Source organism: Mustelus asterias, chromosome 10 (assembly GCF_964213995.1).
Source record: "Mustelus asterias chromosome 10, sMusAst1.hap1.1, whole genome shotgun sequence".
NCBI classification, from domain to species: Eukaryota; Metazoa; Chordata; class Chondrichthyes; order Carcharhiniformes; family Triakidae; genus Mustelus; species Mustelus asterias.
The window spans coordinates 12,437,651-12,464,205 of NC_135810.1; the positions used below are offsets into that span (position 1 = coordinate 12,437,651).

The 26,555-nt window shown below is 44.0% G+C and overlaps 1 protein-coding gene across 1 annotated transcript in view; it reads left to right on the top strand.

The window, feature by feature from the left end:
* Window positions 1-25,319, top strand: part of klf5a (Kruppel like factor 5a) — a 50,059-nt gene extending 24,740 nt beyond the window's left edge. The window contains exons 3-4 of the mRNA XM_078221575.1: window positions 1,969-2,028; window positions 22,975-25,319. Coding sequence (XP_078077701.1) covers window positions 1,969-2,028; window positions 22,975-23,153 — 239 coding nt within the window. The 3' untranslated portion in view covers window positions 23,154-25,319. The remainder of the gene's footprint in view (window positions 1-1,968; window positions 2,029-22,974) is intronic.
* Window positions 25,320-26,555: the final 1,236 nt, after the last annotated feature.

The window sequence follows — 26,555 nt, forward strand, 5'->3', positions numbered from 1 at the left end:
CCAGCGAGGGTGAAATAAAAAGTGTAGGAAATTCTGAGGGAAGAAGGAATCACTCACTTAAATGGCAAGATTTCCGCATAAAATGGTGCAGTACAGTTTGGTTTTGTATTTGCATGTAATGATTGCCGAATTGTTACTCCTGCACCTCTTTATGATAGTGTCCTCACAATCATCAGGGTTAATTTGGTTATACAAGTCTGATTTGAGGTACTGTACATGTAGTCGTAATCTGCTGCTCCAACCAGGAAATTCTTTCCTTGCTTGCAGACTCTAATTAAAGGTGTTGTGCTGCCATTGTATTTGCGGCAGAGGCGAACAGGTTTCACTTTGAATACTGAGGTTACAACACAAGGACTAGCATCATTGAATTGGAAGGTTTGAGTTGCTCTTTTATCAGAGCAGCATTCACAGGAGGAAACCCAATGTCACAGGAGCTCTTGAGAGCCAGTCCCATTAGCTCTTGCTGCTTTGTTGCTTCTCATCTTTCTGCAGTTAGAGGACTAGTAAAACTGAAACAAGTGAAGGGGAAAAGTAGTCTTGGACTTGTTTCTACTTTATTGCTTTTTATTGGATTGCCAGTTATGTTTCTTTTGAAATCATTATGAGTCACACTACCAGAAAAAAATGTGGATGCTTTGGAGAGGGTGCAAAGAAGGTTTACCAGGATGTTGCCTGGTCTGGGGGGTGTTTGGTCTGAGGAGAGGTTGGGTAAACTCGGGTTGTTTTCACTGGAAAGATGGAGGCTGAGGAACGATCTGATAGAAGTCTACAAAATGATGAGAGGCAGAGATAGAGTGGATAGTCATGGTGGAAGGTTCAACTACAAGAGGGCACAGGTTTAAGGTGAGAGAGGGTAAGTTTAGGGGAGACGTGCAAGGAAAGTTTTTCTCACACAGGGTGGTGGGAGCCTGGAACCCACTGCCAGTGGAGGTGGTGGAAACAGGCACCTTGGCAACATTCAAGGTGTATCTTGATAGACACATGAACGGGAGGTGAACAGAGAGATAGAAACTGCATATTGGCGCAGACTTGGTGGGCCGAATGGCCTGTTCCTGTGCTCTTTTGTTCTTTGTAATGGATCTAATCAGCAAGGCTACATGCGTACATCAATAAAAGAGATTTGAGGTTGATTTGTTTGAATATTTTGCCCCTCTGATTGTGTTACCATTCAGTTGTAATGAAGAAAATGGACCTTTTTTAAAAAATGATTATAACTGAACATCATCATAACTGGAAATCATGTTATTAACCTTGAATTTTCCTTTAAGTAGATGTGAAACATTTTCTGAATTAAAGGCCTTTACAGATTCACTTCAGACACATGGGTACATAATCCAGGCTGACACTTTGGTGCCGTACTGAGGGAATGTTGCACTGTTGGAGGAAGCACCTTTTGGATGAGATATTAACCTACGTCCCTCCTTTCAGGAGTGCTCCCTGATTCTCTGACCAGCCCGTACCTCTGTAAAATGCTTTGGACATCTTGAGGCTGTGATAAATGTTTTTGTTTCATTTGTCTACATTAAACAGTGACGACATCTGACGTCTTGAAAGGCACTATTTAAAAGCAAGCTTGTTCTTTTATTCTTGGTGCTTGCAGTGAACTAGCATGATCAATTTAAAATGAGAGGTGTCTCCCATATTTCCGAGTTGGGATACGTAATAAAATCTCTCAGAAAACTGAGTTGAGTTAGTAATTCTTCTGTACCCGACTATGGAAGGATACTTGGCATGCGCGGAGAGAAGTATGTTTGAATATATGCAGGTGTAACTCACCATCAAAGTGCTGAAAGCAATATTGTCTGGTGCTCTTGTAAACATTGTTAATGGGCAGTCAATAGATGCACATGATCAAACTTGACAGGTGCTGTATGATGACAATGGTGCTCTGGTAGTTAAAAGTGCACCATCATATTTTTAGTATGTAACTGAAATATGTACTTCACTGTCTCTCATTCTGTTTCCTAGGTTGCTCTAAAGTGTATACCAAAAGCTCCCACTTAAAAGCACACCTGAGAACTCACACTGGTAAGAGCTTTTTAAAAATACTGTTTTTTTAGTATGTTATATAATTGCTTAAGTTTAAAATAGAGATAGTTGGCAACTGAACGCATGTTGCTTTGATTTTGTTTGGCATGTTATTTAAGGGCTGTACTCGTATACGCTGTTGCGACAGTGGGAAATTGAAAGCAATGCCAGAAATACTGATGGATTTTGAAAAAATTAATTGATGCGATGTGGACGTCGCTGGCTAGGCTGACATTTATTACCCATCCCTAATTGCCCCTGAGGAGGTGGTGGTGAGCTGCCGCTTTGAATCGCTGCAATAATTGTGGTGTAGGCACACCTGTAATGATTTGATTTGATTTATTATTGTCACATGTATTAGCAGACAGTGAAAAGTATTGTTTCTTGCGTGCGATACAGACAAAGCATACCGTTCATAGAGAAGGAGAGGAGAGCAGAATGTAGTGTCACAGTCATAGCTAGGGTGTCAAGAAAGATCAACTTAATATCTCCAAACTTGCAAGAGATTGAATTAGAGCATTGTTTAAGAGTTTAGAAGAGTTAGAATAGAGTTTTAAAAGCATACAGCAAGGGTAATAGATAGAATTATAGGGTATGCTGGGGACAGCTCACAAGGAGTCGCCATTCTTCGGTGCCATCTTGAATCAATGCTGCTTGGGCAGGGGGCACGTACCAGTATTTGGACCCAGCAGCAGTGAAGGAATGGCGATTACAATTCCAAGTCAGGAGAATGAACAACTTAGACTTGGCGCAGCAGCATCCCGTTTGTTTTGGAATTGGTCTTGTCCAATGACGTGTAACTACAACCAGACTAAATTCTTAAGGTTTTGGTCGGATGCACGTGCCAGACAATGTCATTGTGCTCGAGGTGGGGGTGGGAAGGAGAAAAGGCAATGAGGAAATCAGATAAAGGGGCAGGCCTGAGACGGTGTAGTCTGAGCTCAAATTCAACTGAAAACATTTGCAATATTAAAAAAAAAGCAACTGAGTTGTTTGACTGTTTCTAGCTACGATGTGGAAATGCCGGCGTTGGACTGGGGTAAGCACAGTAAGGAGTCTAACAACACCAGGTTAAAGTCCAACAGGTTTATTTGGTAGCAAACACCACTAGCTTTTGGAGCGCTGCTCCTCCAAAGAGCAGCGCTCCGAAAGCTAGTGGTGTTTGCTACCAAATAAACCTGTTGGACTTTAACCTGGTGTTATTAGACTCCTTACTGTGTTTCGAGCTACAGCAGGAATTAATATCTGATAATGAGGAAACACTGAAAATAGCACGAGAACCTGCAGAAATGTATTTGTGGCCTTTAATTAACAGTGGGGGCCTCACTGAAATATTTAACTTTCGCTGAAGGATTTTTAAAAATTCATTCTCTTGGTTTAATACAGCTTTAACACAGTTTGGACCATGTGATACATTCTTGGAATGGCTGATTGGATTGGATTTTTATGGGCGGAATTTTATGGCCTCATTCATCCCAAAACCGGGAAATCCCGCCCAAGGTCAACAGACCTTCTCATGCTCCGCCCCCTCACCTGATCCGTTTCCAATGGCAGGTGGGCCAGTAAAATTCCGATGTATATGTCTACCCTATCAAACGTCTTCATAATTTTAAAGGCCTTTATTGGGTCATGTCTCAATTGTCTTATTTCTAGGGTAAAGAGCCTTATGCCATCTCGGGGAAGTTGGCATGAGACATCTTTGGAGAGATGGTGGTATAGTGACAGTGTCACTGAACTAGTATCCCAGAGGTCCAGGCTAATACTCCGGAGATGCGTACTCGAATGCCACCAAGGCAACGGGTGGAATTTAAATTCAGTTAATAAAATCTGAAACATAAAACTGGTTTCAGCAATAGTCATCGATTTGTTGTAAAAACCCATCTGATTCACTAATGGCAGCACGGTGGCACAGTGGTTAGCACCGCTGTCTCATAGCACCAGGGACCTGGATTCGATTCCCGGTTTGGCTCACTGTCCATGCAGAGTCTACACGTTCTCCCCCGTGTCTGCGTGTGTTTCCTCCGGGTGCTCTGGTTTTCTCCAACAGTCCAAAAGACGTGTTGGTTTGGCGCATTGACCATGCTAAATTCTCTGTGTACCCGAACAGGCACCGGAGTGTGGCGACTAGGGGATTTTCACAGTAACTTCATTGCAGTGTTAATGTAAGCCTACTTGTGACTAATAAATAAACTTAACTAATATCCTTTTAGGGAAGGAAATCTGCCACGTTTGCCTGCTCTGGCCTACATGTGATTCAGATCCACGGCAATGGTTGACTGTTTTGTGCCTAACAAGTCACTCAGCAATGAGGGATGCACAACAGGTGCTGGCCTTGCCAACAACACCCACATCCCTTGAAAGAATAAATAGAAGCTGCCTAGCTGTTGAGATCGGAAGGGCGAAGGCCCCTGGCACCAGGAAGGGAGTTGAGAATGGGGGAGCATCTTGAATTCCTGTTGCACAAAGCTGTAAATAAAGCAATGCAAGGACAATGAGCTTCTTCTGGTCCAAGCTGCTAGTTCTGACTTTTGCCTGGCAGGCAAGCCATTGCTGCCCCTACACCGCACTCGGGGTGAGGCTGCTTCTACATCGCATTCGCGGTGGGTGGAGGGGAGGGGGAGGGGGGGGTGTGGTCTTTGGTTAGCATGCCTATCTGGCCCCAATCACATCATCGGAGTCCAATCTGCCATTCTTCAAAGATGTCTTTCTGTTTGTCGCCTGCAATTAAAATTGTAAATGGTCGGATTTGGGTGGGGAAAGTTGAAGGGCAGAGTTAAAATTGACCCCATCCAGTCCCGAACTGTTGTGGGCACCCATCTGTTTTGGTGGTGGACTGTGTGCCTTCTGGATTGAATATCATCTGTTGTGTGTGTAGGGACGGATTTGAGAGAGGCAATTCCCTTCACCAATGGCACAGATGGCACAGCGTTGGCTCAAGGTTTGTTTTTTGTGTTCCGCCATGATACTACATGAAGTAACTTTGGCCATAGTGCGAAATGGGTGCGAGTGAATTTTCCTTTCCATTCACGATGGCAAACCTTATTACCCCAACCACACTGAAGTGACGCTGAACGACCTCTGCGCGACCTTTGCCACATGCAAATATTGTCTGCAAATAAATATCCTAAATCCTTGCTGAACCGGTTTTCACCAAATATGCCGGAATCGGAAAACAATTAACAAACTGAACTAGTTAATTCACAAATCTAGACCACTACACTTGTGTCTGAATAATTGTGTCAGGTTGACCATGATATGCTGTCCCAAGTTGAGACAGTTGAAAAGCTCCCTCCCGGGTTCGTGACCAACCTGGGTTCAGATCTGCTGTATAATGCAGGTGCAACTACTCCAATCAGCTTGGATCATGTAGATCAAGCCCAAGACGGGAGGTGAGAGCCCTGTCTTGTCAGCTTGGATCGGGAATGTCTCACTTGTGGAGACTCTGAATTGGACTTGATTTGATTGAATTGGATTTTTAAAAAAATCTCTGCATAAGATCTTATCCCAAATACCAATTAAAGTGGCTAAGTTTTATTTTGTTCCAGTGCCATGTTTATCTGTAGTCATGAGCATTTGTATAAATCACAGCTTCTGGAGCTAAGACATCAAGAGTCTTGCTGCTTAAAAAATGTAGATGTCATGGGCAAACGGTGACAAAATAATCATGGGTGTAGAACATTTATTTCAACCATTACGTTAAGTATACTAAACAACTAGCAATTTTCCTATAGTGGCCACGTTCCTGCCTTCACTTCTCCAAGCTGATTATTTTAATGTTCAGCTGAAGTATTTATACCCCTGAGTATGGCACTGGTTTACAGGCTGAATTTAAAGTAAATTCTATTCGTATTTTTTTTTAAAAGCCTTGAAAGGTGAGCTTGCATGCTGCTGCTCGTGATTATGCAGGTGCTTGAACAGGCATGATTCTACTGTCAACTTACTTGGGCCGGCACAATGGCAGTGGTTGGCACAATGGCACAGTGGTTAACACTGCTGCCTCACAGCGCCAGGGACCCGGGTTCGATTCCTGACTTGGGGCCACTGTCTGTGTGGAGTTTGCGCATTCTCCCCGTGTCTGCGTGGTTTTCCTCCGGGTGCTCCGGTTTCCTCCCGCAGTCCAAAGATGTGTGGGTTAGGTTGATTGGCCATGTGAAATTCTCCCTCAGCGTACCTGAACAGGAGTGTGACGACCAGGGGATTTTCACAGTAACTTTATTGCAATGTGAATGTAAGCCTACTTGTGACTCATAAATAAACTTTAACTCAATGGGGTGGGACTGCTGTTGCCCTTACATTGGAAAAGAAAATAAGGAAACTAGGATAACAGAAATGCAAAACCAATGGATTCAGCAAACAACTTGAGATATTCTTTCTAAAATTAAAACTGCATGCAGATGTTGAACATTTTTTATTTTAGTTTGCAAGAATTATTTAATGCTCTTGAAATTATTTAATGCTCTTGAAATTTTGATATTTCAAAATAACCACAAGGGCTGTATATAGTGAGGACTGAAAAGCAGGTGCTTTTTAATGTCACAGTGTAAGGACAGTGGCTTAACTCCAAATACAAGGTCTATTTATGAGTTTTGTAATTATTTCTGAAATCGTAAAGCCTTCCAACTTAGAATTATAATGTTAAGTTTCAGTTTTCACGCTTCCCTGAGGTACAGCATTTATTTTCAGCCTTCTATCTGCATTGTCATTATGGGATTTAACGGCAATAAGGATTCGTTTCCCCAATTTTCTCGAAATACCTGCCGCATTTTGTAAGATGATGATACGAAAGTAAACTTGGAGAACATGTGGGAATGAATTAATGCAATATGTTGCACAAGCAACTGGGAGAGAGCCAGCTGTAGAATGAGTATCTGAAAACTTGCCGCAATGCATTGACATGGTGAATTAGGCTGGAGAGTACTTCCTCTCTGGATATATGTTACCGTGGAAGTGTAAATTTGGGTAAATCGGGGTAGTTATTCATTGTGTGACCCTGCCTGCTAGTTCAATAGTACTTCAGACAAGTGCATTTAGAGTTGTCTGTACAAAGCCAGTGATTGCTTGTTGAAGCACAGGTTTTGTGTGGTATGGACATGCAAACAACTTTTTTCATATTCATATATGCATGTGTGGGGGGGGGGGGGGGGGGGGAGAAAGTAATATCCTGTTGTGACTCTTGTGCAACTTCTGCGTGAGGCAACTTTTAATCCTTGTACAGGTCTGCATGCTGGTGTTGAGAACATTTGGCTGTTATTTCTATCATGGTTCTAAGAAAAGGACTATTTTTGTGTGCCTTGGCTGAAGTCCAAAACAAGTACAGGTAACTTACCTGTTGTACCTTTTTTTTAAATCTTCAGTACAAGCAAGTGCCAATTATATATAATTCTGGCTCTGCACCAGGTCCACTGTCCACATGACAATCATAGGCTCCTTCTGCACTGTAGAGATTCTATTTTACCCATCACGCCTGCACTAACCACATTGAATTATCGAATTCAACAACTTCAGATGATTTGCTCTACCCACCTCGACCCCTTTGTTTTCATTAGTTCTCTACCTTTTATTTCTTTATTGTCTTCATTTTTCTTCTCCCCCCCCCCCCCCACTCTTTTCCCCTACTTTACGTCCCTTCCCTTGCCTTTTCTCCCCCTTTGCTTTTCCTTTTCTAAACCTTACCTCTGTCCCATCCATTCCCGCTCCCCCTCCCCCAAACAGCTTCATTTTAGCTTCTCTGCCGTTTGGCCATTCACACCGTTTATTCTCTCTGTGGACAGCTATTAGCTGGTTTTCTTGGTTTCTGTGGCTATGACTCATCTTTCATTCCCTCACCCTGCAGTATAAATATCTCCCACTTTCTATGCCTTTTAGCTTTGACCAAGGGTCATCTGGACTCAACGTCAGCTCTTTTCTCTCCTTACGGATATTGCCAGACCTGCTGAGATTTCCCAGCATTTCCTCTTTTGGTTGCACTGACCACAATCCCACCCAGGCCCTATCCCCTCAAGCTCACGTATTTACCCTGCTAGGCCCCCCTGACACTAAGGAGCAATTTAGCATGGCCAATCAACCTAATCATTCTTTAGCCTTTGCAACTTAAAACTATTTTATTGCTTTTCTCCCTGTTTCAACCCAATTTTATTTTCTGTTCTTCTCACCTCCATGGCAAAGCTGCAGGCGTGTTAGGGAACATGTTGCGTAGGTCTGAAAGGCATGTGCGGTCCTGCTAGTGTGTTTATGGCATTCATTTGATCCGTAGCAACCAGAAAAACAAGGTGGAGGACACGCCCTTCAGCTAGAAATGATTTTGAACTGAACTTGGCGAAAGAAAAGAAGTGTCTATTCACGAACATGAAATTTTCTGTGCAGCTTTTTTAATCATATCGGAGGTGAGGCAGGTGGGGGAGGGGGGGCGTGAAATAGCACTTGGAATAGGGACATTTTATAATGTCTGTACTTTTCAACCTCGGTGATATATTATCTTCAGCGTGAAATGTAAGGTAGCTAAAACTGTAACTCCAGTTTACACATCAGAGGATTTGAAGCCAAGCAGTTTCTGGAAACCACTGTGTAGTCTCTATATATAAGCCAACTTTGCTACTAATTAAAGCTCTTGGTGTGAGTAAGCATTGGAAGATCTTTATCAAAGTGCAATGTTGTGAGTCTTCTGAGGTGGTGTGTATTATTCATAGTATAGGAGCCTTGAGGCAGTCTAAACAGTCTGTGTGCCTCTTATTTTGTCCCTGAAAGTCTTCGGATGGGACTTTAGTTTTGGGATTGTCAAACTGGGTTGGTTAAACTTGTATAGGAGCTTCTGGCCCCTTCCGTAGCACTGTCTGGTCAACAGCGAATGTTTAATCCGAATTGGCTGTGAGGCTGGAAGCTGAAGAATACTGCGGTGCTCTTGCAGTGCTGATGAATCAGCCTGAATCACAGACGCGAAGCACAACTCTGGGGATTGGGGTTGAAATCTAGAGAACGAGGTCAGTTTAATTTCATTTGAAAACCCAAGTGCAGATTTTTGCATGGCGGAAGGGCATTTAAGGAAGTGGAGTCTCTATTATGTGAGCCCGAATTTAAACTTCCATGTGCAGTCTGACCATTATATTTGGTTTATGGAACCTTTTAAGACTTGTCAAAAACCTCTTAAAAGAGATGGTGTAGAAAATGGGAAAAGGGCGCGTGACAGCGTCAGAATTTGTGTGATGATTGTTACCCGCAGGTATGTTAAGTCGTCAGTCTATAATATGTGTTAAGTATCTTGTTTTTGTATTCCATCCCCATCACATACAGAAAACTAACAGTTTCACATGGCCTTCCAGCATAACTCACCTGTCAGTACAGACTTAAAATAGTGCACTTGTCTGCAAATGAGATCAAGCCTTGGAGGAAACCTCCCCCTCCTCCAATCAGCTTGGCTCATGTAGATCAGGGTAGATCAGGCCCAAGACAGGTGTGAAGGCCCTGTCTTGTCAGCTTGGATCGGAAATGTCTCAACTTGTTGAGACTCTGAATTGGACTTGATTTGATTGAATTGGAAAAGTATTTAAAAAAACTTGTCTTCCAACAAAAAAAAAATGCGGTGCAGCATTTAGTTGCAAATGTATGCAACCATGTCAAGCCATGAGTGGTAATTCATAACATAGGATGATTGTAACACCACAGTTTTTAACATTTTTATTCCATTTCGGGGTGGCACAGTGGTTAGCCCTTTTGCCTCACAGCGCCAGGGACCCAGGTTCAATTCCGGCCTTGGGTCACTGTCCGTGTGGAGTTTTCACATTCTCCGTGTCTGCGTGGGTTTCTTCTAGGTGCTCCGGTTTCCTCCCACAGTCCAAAGATGTATGGGTTAGGTTGATTGGCCATGCTTAATTGACCCTAGCGTCAGGGGGATTAGCAGGGTAAATATGAGGGGTTATGGGAATAGGGCCTGGTGGGATTGTGGTCGGTGCAGACTTGATGGGCCAAATGGCCTCCTTCTGCACTGTTGGGATTCTAAGTTGATGTATGCTACACCTAATCTTTTTTTTGGGAACAACAAAATGTTCTGCAGAAGAAGATCAGAAGGCAGTGTGCATCGGATGGGACAGCATGGTGTGTGGTTACTGTCAGATAACCAATTCTCCTAATGGTGAGTTTGCAAACTCAACCATTATTGCACAACGAGGTTCTAAGCAAGTCATATTTTGTTTTCCATGTGGATAGGAACAATTGAAGAATGAGCAATATTGCTCAGGGGAGGCAGTGATATAGTGGTATTGATGCTGGACTTGTAATCCAGAGATCCAGGGCATGATCTGGAGACCGTGGCAGATAGTGAAATTTGAATTCAATAATAATTTGGCATAAACAATCCAATGATGACCATGAAACAATCCATTGTCAATTGTTTGAAAACCATGATGGCGCAGTGGTTAGCACTGCTGCCTCACAGCGCCAGGGACCTGGGTTCAATTCCGGCCTCGGGTCAGTGTGTGGAGTTTGCACATTCTCCCTGTGTCCGCGTGGGTTTCCTCCGGGTGCTCCAGTTTCCTCCCATACTCCAAAGATGTGTGGGTTAGGTTGATTGGCCACGCTTAATTGACCCTTGTGTCAGGGGATTAACGGGGTAAATGTGTGGGTTTGTAGGGGTAAGGCCTGGTTGGGATTGTCGTCAGTGCAGACGCGATGGGCCGAATCGCCTCCTCCCGTACGGTGGGGATTCTCTGAACCAACTGGTTCTCTAATGTCTTATAGGGAAGGAAATCTGCCATTCTTATCTGGTCTGGCCTGCATGTGGCTCCAGCCCCACAGCAATGTGGTTGATTCTTAAATTCTGTCTGAAATGGAGGGCAATTAGGGATGGGTAATAAATGTTGGCCTAGCCAGAGACGCTCACATCCCGTAAGTTAATATAAACATGAACAGCAAGTCCAGCTGTCAGCAAGAGTGTGCTCCCAGTACCAGATTAGCTCTGATTGGCCTGTCTCAGTGATAATACCAAGCTATTGTTCAATGTAAGTTCAAACTGAATTGAAAAATCCATGTCCGCTCTTTATAAATTTCTATATAGCCTTGACACATGACTTGCAAGCACCGCCAGGTTGGTGGCTTAGACCATCTCTTTGGATGCCCTAATGGACCTCATGTGCATGCTTACCCATCTACACATGGCCAGGATGGCGGGCACTGGAGGTCCCTCCCTAACCCTTTCCCTCTCTCCTGGCCTTGAAGTCATCTCATAAACCTCTCTTTCTTATTCTGTCTTTGGTCATCACTCCAAACTGTTCTATTAATATTTGGCATCAGATGCCCAGTTTCCAGTGTTTGGGGCAATTTTGTCATGTCTTAATAAAGATAATGACCAGAATTCTCTGGCCGTTTACGCCAGTGGGATTCTCCGATCCCGCTGGCAGTGCACCCCGGGTTTCCCACTGGCATGAGGTGACGTCAATGGAAATTCCCATTGATGGCGGCGGGACCAGAGAATCCCGCCGCAAGCAAACAACGGGCCACCTCCCGCTGGCAGGAAACATGTGGCTGAGAGGCCAGAGAATCTCACCTGTTTTGTAGGAAATAGGAAAGAGTTATTGCTTTGGTTCTGATCTGAGGGTAGACTCAGAGGTATTTTACTTTGCAGCAGAGATAGTGTGGCAGAGCCAAGGGTGTCCAAATTGAAAATCCTTGCTTGGCATTTGATAATCATTCTTTGCCCATGAGAAAGATGATAGACTAGAAATCCCTCAGTGTAGGGTCATATCCTGGCAACAGTAGTTATGTTTGTTTAAGGTGTTAGTTTTGGCTCAGTTTGTAGCACTCATGCCTTTGAGTCAGAAGGTTGTGGGTTCAAGTCCTACTTCAGGACAAAATCTCAGCTGATACTTCAGTGCAATAGTGAGGGAGTGCTGTGTTCTTGGAGGGGCCATCTTTCAGATGAGAAATGAAACTGAAGATCCCACCTGCCCTCAGGTGGGTCACATGGGACTAATTGAAGAACTCTTGGTCAACAGTTATCCTCAAATCAGCAGCACTTAAGCAGATTATTAGTTATATCATTGATACTCTGCACAAACTGGTTGCTCTGTTTGTCGACATGACAAAAGTGACTACATTTCCAAAGTATTTAAATGGCTGTGAAACACTGAGGTCCTAAGGTCATGAAAGGCGCTATGTAAATGTAAGTGCAGCAGCAAAATGCTGCAGATGGTGTAAATCTGCAATAAAAATTGCAAAGGCCGAGCGGCACGGTAGCACAGTGGTTAGCACTGCTGCTTCACAGCTCCAGGGACCTGGGTTCGATTCCCGGCTTGGGTCACTCTGTGTGGTGTTTGCACATTCTCCTCCTGTCTGCTTGGATTTCCTCTGGGTGCTCCGGTTTCTTCCCACAGTCCAAAGATACGCGGGTTAGGTTGATTGGCCATGCTACAAATTGACCCTTAGAGTCCTGAGATGTGTAGGTTAGAGGGATTAGTGGGTAAATATGTAGGGATGTGGGGGTAGGGCCCAGGTGGGATTGTGTTCGGTGCAGACTCGATGGGCCAAATGCCCTCTTTCTGCACTGTAGGGTTTCTATGATTCTATGAAATCCACAAAAGCTTAGTCAGTATCTGTGGAGAGAGAAAAGAGTCAATGAAAAGAGTCAATTGTGTTTTCTGAATGGAAACAAAATAGGTATTCAATGCTCTTGGGGGCGGTGGCTTACTCTCTGCCACCACATCTTGAAACTAGTCATTAATAGTGTACCTCCAGCTCCTAGCAGCTTCCGCTGCCTCGTTTACTGTGCTGATGGCATCTTGACTATTAAATGGAGCAGCTACAGGCTTTAGGAACAGTGACAATTTCCACAGTAAAGTAGGGTTGGAGGAAGCTTTTATGGAGTATAAACACTGACATCAATCAAAGTTTAAAGTTTATTTATTAGTGTCACAAGTAGGCTTACATTAACACTGCATTGAAGTTACTGTGAAAATCCCCTAGTCGCCACACTTCGGCATATGTTCGGGTACACTGAGGGGGAATTAAGCACGGCCAATGCACCTAACCAGCATGTCTTTCGGACTGTGGGAGGAAACCGGAGCACCCAGAAGAAACCCATGCAGACACTGGGAGAACTTTGCACAGACGGTGACCCCAGCCGGGAATTGAACCTGCGTTCCTGGCGCTGTGAGGCAGCAGCGCTTGCCACTGTGCCGATCAATTGGGTTATGTGACCTTTTCTATTCAGTAAATTCTATCATGATTGTAACATTGTAGAGCAACACTAAATCTGAAACATGGAAGGAATGTTACATAACATGAATGTCAGACAGTCTTATTTATATGTACCCATATCTAAATCCTGGCTCTAGCACTCACTATGCTCCCTACACGTCGTTGCTAATGCCCCTATTATTACAAAACTGTATTCTCTGACTCACTGGGACATGCGATGGGACGTGTGCTAAATATAGATTTTATGTTATACTTGGACTTTTTTTAAAAGTATGCTTGTGGTTGTGTTCTCCATTTCTGTAGTGGAAGAAATTGAAAGCGTAACGTTTGAGCACTTGGCTTTATGCAAGTGTTGAAATCAAATCCCGTCCGGGCTGCTGGGAAATTTAAATTCAGTCCATTAAATAAATCTGACATTTAAAAAAGAACATCTGGCTTTGCTGGTCAGCAATTTAGACTCTGCAGTCAAAGTTTAAAGTTAATTTATTAGTGTCACAAGTCGGCTTACATTAACGCTGCAATGAAGTTACTGTGAAAATCCCCTAGTCGCCACACTCCGGCGCCTGTTCAGGTACACTGAAGGAGAATTTAGCATGCACCTAACCAGCACGTCTTTCGGACTGTGGGAGGAAATCGGAGCACCCGGAGGAAACCCACACAGACACGGGGAGAACGTGCAGACTCCACACAGATGGTGACCCGAGCCGGGAATCGAACCCGGATCCCTGGCGCTGTGAGGCAGCAGTGCTAACCATTGTTGCCCAGTCTTTGACATTTTGGTGGTGTCATTTCAGCAAGGTACTCAGGGAAACAACTCCAAAGTCAGACATTTCCCTCTTCGTGTTCCCTGTTAGAAAAACAAAAAGGCACATTCCATATTTCACAAGGCACAAAGCACCTGTAGTGAGTGCGCTGCCATCTCACCATATCAGATGTCAGCACGTTACAACTATTAATTAATTTTTCCTGAAATGCCATTTGTGATTGCACATGAAGTAAATCACATCAATCCTTCGCAGACAGCCCTAATCTGATTCCATCAGTATAGACTTGTGACTCAGTTTATAATGCGTGGCAGCCTCAAGATTGGAGCTCCGCACACATGAGGGTGGCCTCAACCGGGATCTTGGGTTCATGTCACACGATCTGTAACCCCCACGACTTGCCTGGGCGAGCAAAATCCCACTAATTGTCCTGGCTGGAGACAATGCACATCTCTTTAACCTGTGCTTGGCCCTCTCTCCACTCACATTATCTGTACCTTTTAAGACTTGATTACCTGTAAAGACTCGCATTCCATTATCTTGTAAATTGAGTGTGTGTCTGTATCTGCCCTGTTTTAACAACAAAGGCAGAATTTTCTCAACCAATCCATTGGTACTCACCGAAATTGTTTAATTTTAAAGGCCCTTTGGGACAAACTGGGGGTTGGGGGCAGAGGAAACAATTGATCTTTTCCTGAGACGCTGTCTTCTTGCGGGAGAATTTAAGCTGAAACTCATACAATGACCTGAACAGGTGGTCAAGGATCTCAAACCAAGTCATTAGTATTCACTGAAATTAAAGTTTAAAGTTAGTTTATTCGTGTCACAAGGAGGCTTACATTAACACTGCAATGGAGTTACTGTGAAAATCCCCTAGTTACCACACTCCGGTGCCTGTTCGGGTACACTGATGGAGAATTTAGCATGGCCAATGCACCTAACCAGCACGTCTTTCAGATTGCTGGAGGAAACCGGAGCACATGGAGGAAACCCACACAGACATGGGAAGAGCGTGCAGACTCCGCACAGTGACCCAAGCCAGGAATCGAACCCGGGCCTCTGGCGCTGTGAGGCAGCAGTGCTAGCCACCGTGCTGCCCTTATTAGCATTACAGGGGGTTCTGATTAGCGTTTAAGGCCACGATTCTCCCATTCCCCGCGCTAATATTTTAGCGCAGCATGTTGGGAGATTCTCGCTTTGACTGTTTCGCGGGGTTCGTCCCTCGCCTGCGTCTCCCAGTGCTGGATTTCCAGCAGCGTCTGCTCTGTGCCGGAAATCGACAAGGAAATGCCAAGACCATTTAAATAGTCATTTAAACACGATTAGCGGGCCCAGGACTGAAGTCTCCAGGCCTGCTAGCATCTCCACCCCACCAGTGTATTTCACTCCAGCAGGGTTTGGAATAGCTCCCTACTAGCGGAGAACTAGCAGCCCGACCCCGCTGGAGTGAAGGTGGGGGGGGGGGGGGGGGCAATCGAGGCCCCCCAGATGGTCAGGTGGTGGGGGGGTTGCACCTGGCCATTGGCAACCTGGCAGTGCCAGCCTGTGTCCCAGGCACTGCCCAAGGGGCAAAGTGTCAATGCTCTGGGGCACTTTAGCACTACACATTGGGCCTGGGGCAGTGCCATGGGGGTGGGGTCTAGAGGGTGGTTGGTGCGGGTCCCACTGCTACTCTGTCTAGGGATCAGTGGGGGAGACCAGTGAGGGAATGGGGGGATGATAAACACTCGGGGTGGTGCGGGGGGTGTTGGAAATCGCAGGGGGCTGGGTGGGAGGGTCAATCCTGGGCCTGGGAATGGTCAGGGGATGGAGAGTCATCGTTGTGGGACTGCCCAGCAATTGGGAGGCCATCAGTGCGGGGCCACTGTGCATGCGCCAATCCCAGCACTGACAGATTGGTGCATGTGCAGTAGCACGCTGATTTCAGCGGCAATAGGCCCCGCCCCTGAAATTTAATGATATTCACGCCGGTGAACTCTGCAGTGCACAGAGTGTGGGAGATTCTTCTGTATGAGGATCGGTTGAGGACTCTGGGTCTGTATTCATTGGAGTTTAGAAGGATATGGGGAGATCTTATTGAAACTTACAGAATACTGCGAGGCCTGGATAGAGTGGATGTCGAGATGTTTCCACTCGTTGGAAAAACTAGAACCAGAGGGCAAAACCTCAGGCTAAAGGGATGATCTTTTAAAACGGAGATGAGGAGGAATTTCTTCAGCCAGAGAGTGGTGAATCTGTGGAACCGTTTGCCGCAGAAGGCTGTGGAGGCCGGGTCATTGAGTGTCTTTACGACAGAGATAGATAGGTTCTTGATTGATATGGGGATCAATGGTTGTGGGGAAAAGGCAGGAGAATGGGGATGAGAAAAAAAATCAGCCATGATTGAATGGCGATGCAGACTCGATGGGCTGAGTGGTCTAAATCTGCTCCTATGTCTTATGGTCTTCTCTGAACTCCCACTGAAAAAATCAGCGTGAATTACTTACTCCACTTTTCACGCAATTCGACAATTAGAATTTTCTTTGGGAAAATTCTTTCCTTACAGAACACCAGTGTCTGATTGGACTGTATATACAAATAGAACCAATTTGAAACTTAAAGCTGTCGTCACATGATGTCTTTGGGACTGTTTGTCCATTTTGTGGGAAACATGTATTAGCGTTTTAGGGTCTCAGAGTTTCCTTAAGGGAAATGGATTCAGTGTGTTATCTCAATTTCTAATCAATTAACTTCTGTAACATTCTTGAGTACTGACACTCGATTATTTACCATTCTCACTTGTGGTAAGTACATCTGTTCTCAACCAAAGTCTCATGTAAATGGATTGGAGTGGGGTTGTGTGGCGCATATTTCTGTGGTCACTGAATCATGAGCTCTGTATTTACAACGCCACAGATGTTCCTTCCAGCCAATATATATATAGAATCCAGGCTTCAGCAAGAAAAGTGCCCATCCTTGCATTTTGCATGGTAGTCCAGTGGTGTAGGTTATGATGCTGTCCTGGTAACCCAGGAGCAGGGAGCAGAAACCACACCAAGTTCGGGTAGTGGAACTCGACTAAACTGGTCATTTTATGTGGGGTTACGGGAATAGGGCTTGGGTGGGATTGTGGTCGGTGCAGACTCGATGGGGCAAATGGCTGCCTTCTGCACTGTAGGGATTCTGTGATTCCAGCACAGAAAAATAAACCGAGCAATGATTGGTCCTCCTCCACAGAAGATTATCTTCCACCTTACGCATATATGGAATTATAGAATCCCTACAGTACAGAAGGAGGCTATTCAGCCTGCACCAACAACAGTTCCACTCAGGCCCTTTCCCCATAAGCTCCCCCTGTATTTACCCTGTCAATCTCCCTGACAATATGAATCAATTTAGCACGGCTAATCAACCTAACCTGTGTACCTTTGGACAGTGGGAGGAAACCGGAGGAAATCCACACAGACACGGGGAGAATGTGCAAACTCCACGCAGCCAGTCACCCGAGGCTGGAATTGAACCTGGGTCCCTGGTACTGTGAGGTAGCAGTGCTAACCATTGGCCCAACGGCTTATGACGGCAATGTGTGGAGTAAACTTTTTTATTCTGTTCTTTCAGTCCACCAGCATGGAAGTTAATAAATTGATCTATAGAAACCATTTTGTTTTTATTTTTTAATCACCTGCATGATAGTCAGCCATGTTGACATTGAGTGACAGCAAATCTGTAGCTCCTCTCGCAATATTTTTGAATTCATTTTATGGGACGTGAGTGTTGCTGGCTGGGTCAACATTTATTGCTCATTCCTAAATGCTCTCCATTTCAGAAGACATTTGAGAGTCAACCACATTGCTGGGGATCTGGAGTCACATGTAGGCCAGACAGGGTAAGGACGGCAGATTTCCTTCCCTAAAGGACATTAGTCAACCAGATGGCTTTTTATGACAATTGCAATGATCTTCATGGTCATCGGTTGACTTTTAATTCCAGATTTTTAAAAATATCAAATTCACCATTTGCCAAGGTGGGATTTGAACCCAGGTTCCCAGATCTTGCTCTGGTTCTCTGGACTATGAATCCAGTGACAATATCACAGTGCTACTGCCTCCCCGTAAATTCCCTGGTTTTAATTTCCATTGGAGTCGATTGATTCCTCCCACAGTCTGAAAGACGTGCTGGTTAGGTGCATTGACCGGAACAGGTGCTGGAGTGTGGTGACTGGGGGAATTTCACAGTGGCTTCATTACAGTGTTAATGTAAGCTTTACTTGTGATTAATAAATAACCTTTAAACATTTGATACCAATAGAACTTGCCAAATCTTTTCTTTTGACAAAAGGGTGATCATTCAATGGAATTATATTTCCAGGAACATGGTTGGACCCAGTCAGCCCAGATTTATAATGAAGCAATTAGATACTCTGAGATTGTTGGAGCTTTGAGTGGCTGAACCAGAATTGACTCACTGATCTCCTGCATCTGTAACATATTTTCCCCCTGATCTTATGATTTGTGCGTGATCCCAAACATGTTGCAATGAGATTAGTAAGAAGTTTAACAACACCAGGTTAAAGTCCAACAGGTTTATTTGGTAGCAAAAGCCACACAAGCTTTCGAGGCTCTGAGCCCCTTCTTCAGGGGCTCAGAGAAGGGGCTCAGAAGAAGGGGCTCAGAGCCTCGAAAGCTTGTGTGGCTTTTGCTACCAAATAAACCTGTTGGACTTTAACCTGGTGTTGTTAAACTTCTTACTGTGTTTACCCCAGTCCAACGCCGGCATCTCCACGCAATGAGATTAGCCAAACCTTTTATTATCTAAATTTGTTTAGTTAACTAAATGAAACTATTTTTCTAACTTGGCAGCTAACAGAGATAAATTGGTATCCTAAATGATTTTACAGGAATTGTTTGGCCACTTTGAAGTGGATGTATTTCTCATTCCATTTTCAGAATGATGTCCCAATGTTTTGATTGGGGTACCACGGTGGTTAGCACTGTTGCCTCGCAGCATCAGGGGCCCGGGTTTGATTCCCGGTTTGGGTCACTGTCTGTGTAGAGCCTGCACGTTCTCCCCATGTCTGCGTGGGTGAAAGATGTGCTGGTTAGGTGCATTGGCCATGCTAAATTCTCGCTCAGTGTACCCAAACAGGCACCGAAGTGTGGCAATTAAGGGATTTTTACAGTAACTTCATTGCAGTGTTAGTGTTAGCCTACTCGTGACTAATAAATAAACTTTAAAATCAGTCTAGTATGCAGTTGCCTTCTGCAGGTTATCTGTTAGCCTTGTTGTTAAGTTGGGATCCTTCAAATGTGAAGCATAAGCAATTCGATTGAATACTTAAATCCTTAGCATGCTGCCCTAATCTGATCCCAACAGTATAGATTTGTGATTCAGTTTGTAATGAGTGAGAGACTAGAGATCCCCACTGAATAGGGGCTGCACGGTGGCACAGTGGTTAACACTACTGCCTCACAGCACCAGGGACCCGGGTTTGTTTCCCGGCTTGGGTCACTGTCTGTGCGGAGTCTGCATGTTCTTCCCGGGTTTCCTCCGGGTGCTCTGGTTTCCTCCCGTAGTCCGAAAGACGTGCAGGTTAGGTGCATTGGCCATGTTAAATTCTCCCTCAGTGTACCCGAACAGGCGCCGGAGTGTGGCGACTAGGGGATTTTCACAGTAACTTTGTTGCAGTGTTAATGTAAGCCTACTTGTGACACCAATAAATTTTTAAAGAAGTGTTTGCCTATAACTTAGTGGTTAGCACTGCTGTCTCACAGCGCCAGCGACCCAGGTTCAATTCCGGCCTTGGATGAATGTCTATGTGGAGTTTGCACATTCTGCCCGTGTCTACATGGGTTTCCTCTGTGTGCTCTGGTTTCTTCCCACAGTCCATTGATTGGTCATGCTAAATTGCCCCTTAGCGTCAGGGGGATTAGCAAGTTAAGTATATGGGGATAGGGCCTGAGTGGGATTGTTGTCGGTGCCGACTCGATGGGCTGAATGGCCTCCTTCTGCATTGTAGAGATTCTATGAAGCACTGCGAGATCATTGCATGCTATAAGGTTTTTTTAAAACAAAGCCAGAATTCTCTCAACCAATTCATTGGGACTCACCAAAATGGTTAACGTTAAGGGGCTTTGGGAGGGGGGAGGGGAGGAGTGGGGTGGGGGGAGGTGGCTCCTTGTTTGAGTACAGTGAAGCCCCAATTTAGCGCGAAATCGGATATAACGTGGTGGTGTCATCAGATCTGTTTTTTTCTGCTAATAATTGGCAAATTTAGCGCGACCCCGCTTTTATGGACCCCAACCATTGTGCTAGAACGGGGCTCCACTGTATTTAAGCTGAGACTCGTGCATCCACCTGAACAGGTAGTCAAGGATCTCAAACTACTACTTTAAGGAGTAGGGATTTATCCTTGTAAATTGGTCACCTTTGACCAACACCATTAAAAACAGATTTATTGGTCATCCATCTCGTTCGCTGTCAGTGGAATCTTGCAGTGTGTAGATTGGCAACTGTGTTTGCTTACACAACAATGGCTTCTCTTCAGGGGTAATTAATTGATTATGCAGAGTTTTGGAATGTCCTGCATTTGTGATAAGGTGCTGTATGAATACAATTCTTTCTTCCTAATATTGTTTGCACTTCACAATTTCAATCCAATTATGTGTTACTAAGGTGCCTTAATGGGGTATGATAATTTGCCTGTCAAAGTGCAGTAACGCTGCGCATGTTTGTACTTCAAAGACACAAAAAGTAACATTTATGAGGCACAATTTTGCTGCTGAGTGTTTATTTCTGAAAGGAAAGTTTTGGAGCATTTGGGTAATATAGTATACTAGTACTTGAAGAGCAGAACAAGGGGTCTTGCTCATCTGATCTGTGTGGCAACATAGCAGTAGGTACAAAGTAGAGGTCATTGCCTTGTCCTTGAAGAGAAACGTGGAGAAATCCGTCCCAAGCTATTCTGTATTGAGTTTGGAGTGGCACCCGGCCTTTTGTTAATGAATTTGTGTGTGGTTGACATGATCTGAAGACAAAAGAGAAGTAAGCACAAAATAGCTAGAGATCTTTATAAAAGAAATTGTGATCTTGCTTGTGAATTGAGCTAGAAGCAAACTTGATTGTCTTTCTGCATTAATCTTGTGGAAAAAACTGCAAAAGAAACACATTTGGGAATATTCCAAAGCATGGAAAGCGATGGCGTAATCTAGGATGAATCAGTTTTCAAGCATTATTCCCCATCTCTATAAATAGAGGGGCGACACGGTGGCGCCGTGGTTAGCACTGCTGCCTCACACCGCCAGGAAGCCAGGTTCAATTACAGCTTCGGGTCACCGTCTGTGTGGAGTTTGCACATTCTCCCCGTGTCTGCGTGGGTTTCCTCCGGGTGCTCCGGTTTCCTCCCACAGTCCAAAGATGTGTAGGTTAGGTTGATTGGCCAGGCTAAATTTACCCCAGGGTCAGGGGATTAGCAGGGTAAATGAGCGTTACAGGAATAGGACCTGGGTGGGATTGTGGTTGGTACAGACTCGATGGGCCAAATGGCCTCCTTCTGCATTGTAGGGATTCTGTGATACTGGATTGTATTTTTTTTTTAGTTAGCACACTAGTCACCAATTGATCTTCCCTTGGTTCTTGGTCAACTATTAGTGACAGCAATGCTAATTTGCAGGGGAGTTCCTTTTGGAATGGGATCCAAGAGAGATTGGCTTTGGTCCACTCATTGGCATGCTGTTAGGTCTGCTGATTTGTTTGCCATCCAGTAGGCAGCTTTGGAACATAAAAATGTGTACATGTTAAGAGTGTCTTATCTCAAGATGAAGACATTGCTTGTTTCCTGCATTGCATTCCATGAAATCTACAATCGTTAAGGCTGCCGCTATGAATGATCTGAGCATCTTGGAATCGCAAAATTTAACCCACAAAAAGGAGGCCACTTGGGCCACTATTCCTGCCTGATGCTAACTCTTCAACAGGAATTGTCTACTTGAATCCAAGTTCCTTAGTTTCATATTCTATTTTTTCAACTACTTTCCCAATTCCTTTGAATGATAAATAAGTAATTGCGATGAAGAGTCCAGACCAGAAATATTAACCCTACTTTCTTCTATAACAGATGCTGCCTGACTTTGGTGTTTGTAGTCTTATTTCCACTGTGTGCAATATTTTATGGGCACAGTGGTTAGCATTGCTGCCCCACAGTACCAGGGACCCAGGTTCGATTCCAGCCTTGGGTGACTGTGTGGAGTTTGCACATGTTCCCCCTTCAGGTGGTCCGGATTCCTCCCACAGTGCAAAGTTGTGTAGGTTAGGTGAATTCACGATGGTAAATTTCCCCTTAGTGTCCCAAGATGTTTAGTTTGGGGGGTGGGGGGGGCGGGATTAAGCAAGGGACATACGTGGGGATCGGGCTGGGATAAGATGCTCTGTCGGAGAGTTGGTGCAGACTCAATGGGTCGAATGGCCTCCTCCTACACTGGAGGGATCCTATGAAAAGTGACAATATCAATCCTACTATCGGGGGGATTATCTTGGTTTACATCATTCCTAGTCCCTCCACTTGGCGGCAGGGTGGCACAGTGGTTAGCACTGCTGCCTCACTGCCAGGGACCTAGGTTCGATTCCAGCTTGGGTCACTGTCCATGCAGAGTCTGCACGTTTCCCCGTGTCTGCATGGGTTTCCTCCGGGTTTCCTCCCACAGTCTGAAAGATGTGCTGGTTCGGTGCATTGGCCATGCTAAATTTTCCCTCTGTGTACCCAAACAGGCGCCGAAGTGTGGTGACTAGGGGATTTTCACAGTAACTTCATTGCAGTGTTAATGTAAGCCTACTTGTGACAGGAATAAATAAACTTTAAACTTCAGGCTTTTCGAAATTAATTTGCTTTTGACAAGTAGTGGCCTTTTCCGTTGACATGTTTTTAATAAGGTGGAATTAAAGAAGACTGTGCACCTCTTTATGCTGCCTAAACAATTGGTAACATTGCTATTAAGTAATTAATGCCTGCATCCTTTCATTTCAGGGGAGAAGCCTTACAAGTGCACCTGGGAAGGTTGTGACTGGAGATTTGCACGTTCCGATGAACTGACCCGTCATTTTCGGAAACACACCGGAGCGAAACCCTTCCAGTGCACAGTATGCAGTCGCAGTTTTTCACGCTCCGACCATTTAGCCCTGCACATGAAAAGACACCAGAATTAAAAGCTGGATCCTCCCCGAGGCTGACATTCATTATGCAAACAAGACATTGTTGCCCAAACAAAATACCAGACGACCATTGTGTATATGGTAACCTTGCTGCCAGGGCTTCCGGACCTCTGTGTAGAGCAAAGAAGTTTTGATGAAATACGTAACCTTGACATAAGGTTTTAAAACTGGAATCCTGTATATTTTGTACATATTCACTGAGAATTAAAAGCTATGTTTAAGAGGAAAGCTTTATGAAATTTATAAATGGGGTTTGGATTTTTCTTGGTTATTTTAGGTTTGCTTAATGTATAAACTAAGCGCGTCCAATTCATCGACACTTGCACTACAGTGTAGTTGGTTAGTACTGGCCTTTGCATCTGCCAAGTTCATATCGGTAAACCTTTTTCTATTGTTTTGACCAAAGCACTGCATGGTCTTGACAGTGTTTAGTAAATGTAGCCAAAGACATTGAAAAAAATCCCACAAAGGGTACGATGTGGATGAATATTTTCTCAAGAGTACAAAGGAAATTCAGCCTACTTGATACTTGAGGTTACCAAATCACTTTATGGAAGCTCTCATCTCAACAGCAGGACGTGGGGTGTTGAATTTAACTGTGTAACTACAAAAGGTTACTGGGGCTAAGGCACCTGACCTTTAATAAGACGACTGTGCAGAATCCGATACAATTGGGGTGCTTTCCTGCAGTCAGTGGACAGAAAGCAAATTGCTTGTGAGGTTTTGGCAAGCTAACTCACCCTGACCTTGCCGAATCCACTCTCTGAAATTAGCTTTCCAAGCCCTGTGACATTCCGACAAGGCTGCCCGCAGTAGGGAAGAGGAGTTTGGCCTTGTCTGCTCAAGAATCAATTTGGGCTGAAGGCAGGAAACTGAGGTTTTGGGCTTGAAGCCCCTAAGTTACTGGAGGCCTCCCTTCCAGTTCCTAGTACAATCAGAATGCAATTGCTTATCAGGCTTGATATTTACACTTCAATTTTAGCATCAATGTGAGGCTAAAGCTGCTGTGTAAATGTGGCCAAAAATAGCTTCTGCATGCACTGGAAATTCCTAATGCCTTGTGGAATTTGATTAATTTTTCAAAACGCTGACACTTAAGTTATTTTAGCACCCTATTCCAAGTTGAAACTACTGCTGCAATAAAGATATTTATATAAATATATATATACTGTACAGTGACACTGCTGTTGAGTAGAAGTCTCATTCAGCACTCAGAAAATAGCGGAGTTATTCTTCTATTGTTTTTTTTTAAGTAATTTTTTTGTTTGTTTTGTTAAAAACATGTTGACATGATGTCATTTCTGATGTACCTCCTTTATCATGTATTGAGCCCGATCAGGAAGCTGAGGGTTTAGTTTAACCACACTTAGCCACAGGATCAGTGTTGGATGCTGAATGCTTCACATTAACAGATCAACTTGTTTGCATATGTGGGCAGCTCTGTCCAAGGGAAACCTCAAATTCTGTTGGAGGGAGCTGCAAATCTTACCCCTTCTGAGGGTCGTCTTGTTTCCATTCCCTGGGATGGGGTGGGGGAACAAGTAAGAGGAAATGATATCAATTTATTTTCCCCAACTGTTATGCCGTAATGCTGTAACTCTTAACATGCATTGTCAATTGATAACATGCTTTTCTAGCTGAATGGGAATATTATGCATTTATGAGGTGTGGAAATTATTAATAATGGGCTGCGTAGGCTTAGGCTGGCTGATTTAAAGAAGGAGTTTGAAGTCAAAATGCTCATCTCCACTTGGGTCTGACTCTGCGGCAAGAGAAAATGCTGTTTAAGATAATTATATTTTATTTATTTCTAATCATAAAATGGCTTTCTAACTGGATCGTTTACAAACTTGTTAAATTATCGTGTTCTTTATTGTGATGGCTTGACGCAAAAAGGCAGCGAGAATATGTAAATAGCATAAGAAGATGTATATAGTTTTATAAGATGCTGCAAAGTTTATACTTTGAACAAAGGGGCAAATGTGGTTGCATCATTTTTGCCTCAGCTTGATTTTCTTCTTTGTTACGTTGTATTTCCCTTTTTAAGTTGTTGCGGCTGTATATTACTTTCTACAATCTGCATTTAATAGAATGAGAAGGTTTGTTTGTGAGGGGGGCGTTAAATGTAAATTTAAAAAAACTTCAGTAATAAAATGTTTTAAAATAAAGCTAATTGTCAGTGATTCCTACATTACAACAGTAAATACACTACAAACAAATTTGAATTAGTTGACCGTAAAGCACTTTGAAATCGTGAATGGCTATAAAAATGAAATCTTTTTACAATCCCAGTGTTCAGGTCGCTACAGGTGCAGCTGTCAAACGAAGGACACCTATTTCTTCATTATATTTCGTTTTGGGTTTTTAAGAAAAATGTTAATAGAAATTTAGACATGATGTGGAGATGCCGGTATTGGACTGCGGTGTGCATCGTAAGAAGTCTCACAACATCAGGCGAGTCCTGATGAAGGAGCAGCGCTCTGAAAGCTCGTGATTCCAAATAAACCTGTTGGACTTTAACCTGGTGTTGTGAGACTTCTTACCATAGAAACTAGAAGCAGGAGTAGGCCATTCGGCCCTTTGAGCCTGCTCTGCCATTCATTTTGATCATGACTGATCATCGAATTCAATATCCTGATCCCCTGCCTTCTCCCCCCATGTCCCTTGATCCCTTTAACCCCAAGAGCTATATCTAATTTCTTCTTGAAATCGGACAACGTTTTGGCCTCAACTACATTCTGTGGTAGTTAATTCCACACATTTACCACCCTCTGGATGAAGAAATTTCTCCTCACCTCGGTTGTAAAAGGTTTACCTCTTATCCTCAAACTATAATCAGTAGATTTCCTTTCAATCCTATCTCCGATAGCTATACAATTAATTAGATTGATTAATAACAATGACACCATGCCTTCTACCCCGGAGTGACATTTATAAAGACAGCACACTGTCTCCAACTAAGATTTGCCTTTCTTCCCCCTCAGTCTTGACTTAGTGATTTTTGTCTACTCCTCATTAAGGCCCTTAAGTTGGTGCAATGACTATTTCTTTCTCATATAAAATAAATTAGTCGCAATGCTAGTGTTATTTTCAATCCTATGCCGTCTGTTCCTCAGTGAGTGGAATAGTAGTTCTTGTTGAATTGAAATTTTCAAGACTGAATTTGATAGATGAGGTGGGTAAAGTACAGATCAACCATGATCTTATTGAATGGTAGAACAGCTTACTGGGTTAAATGGCACGGTGGTTAGCACTGCTGCCTCACAGCGCCAGGCACCCGGGTTTGATTCCCGACTTGGGTCACTGTGGAGTCTGCGTGGGTTTTCTGCCACAGAAAGACGTGCTGGTTAGGTGCATTGGCCATGCTCAATTCTCCCTCAGTGTACCCGAACAGGC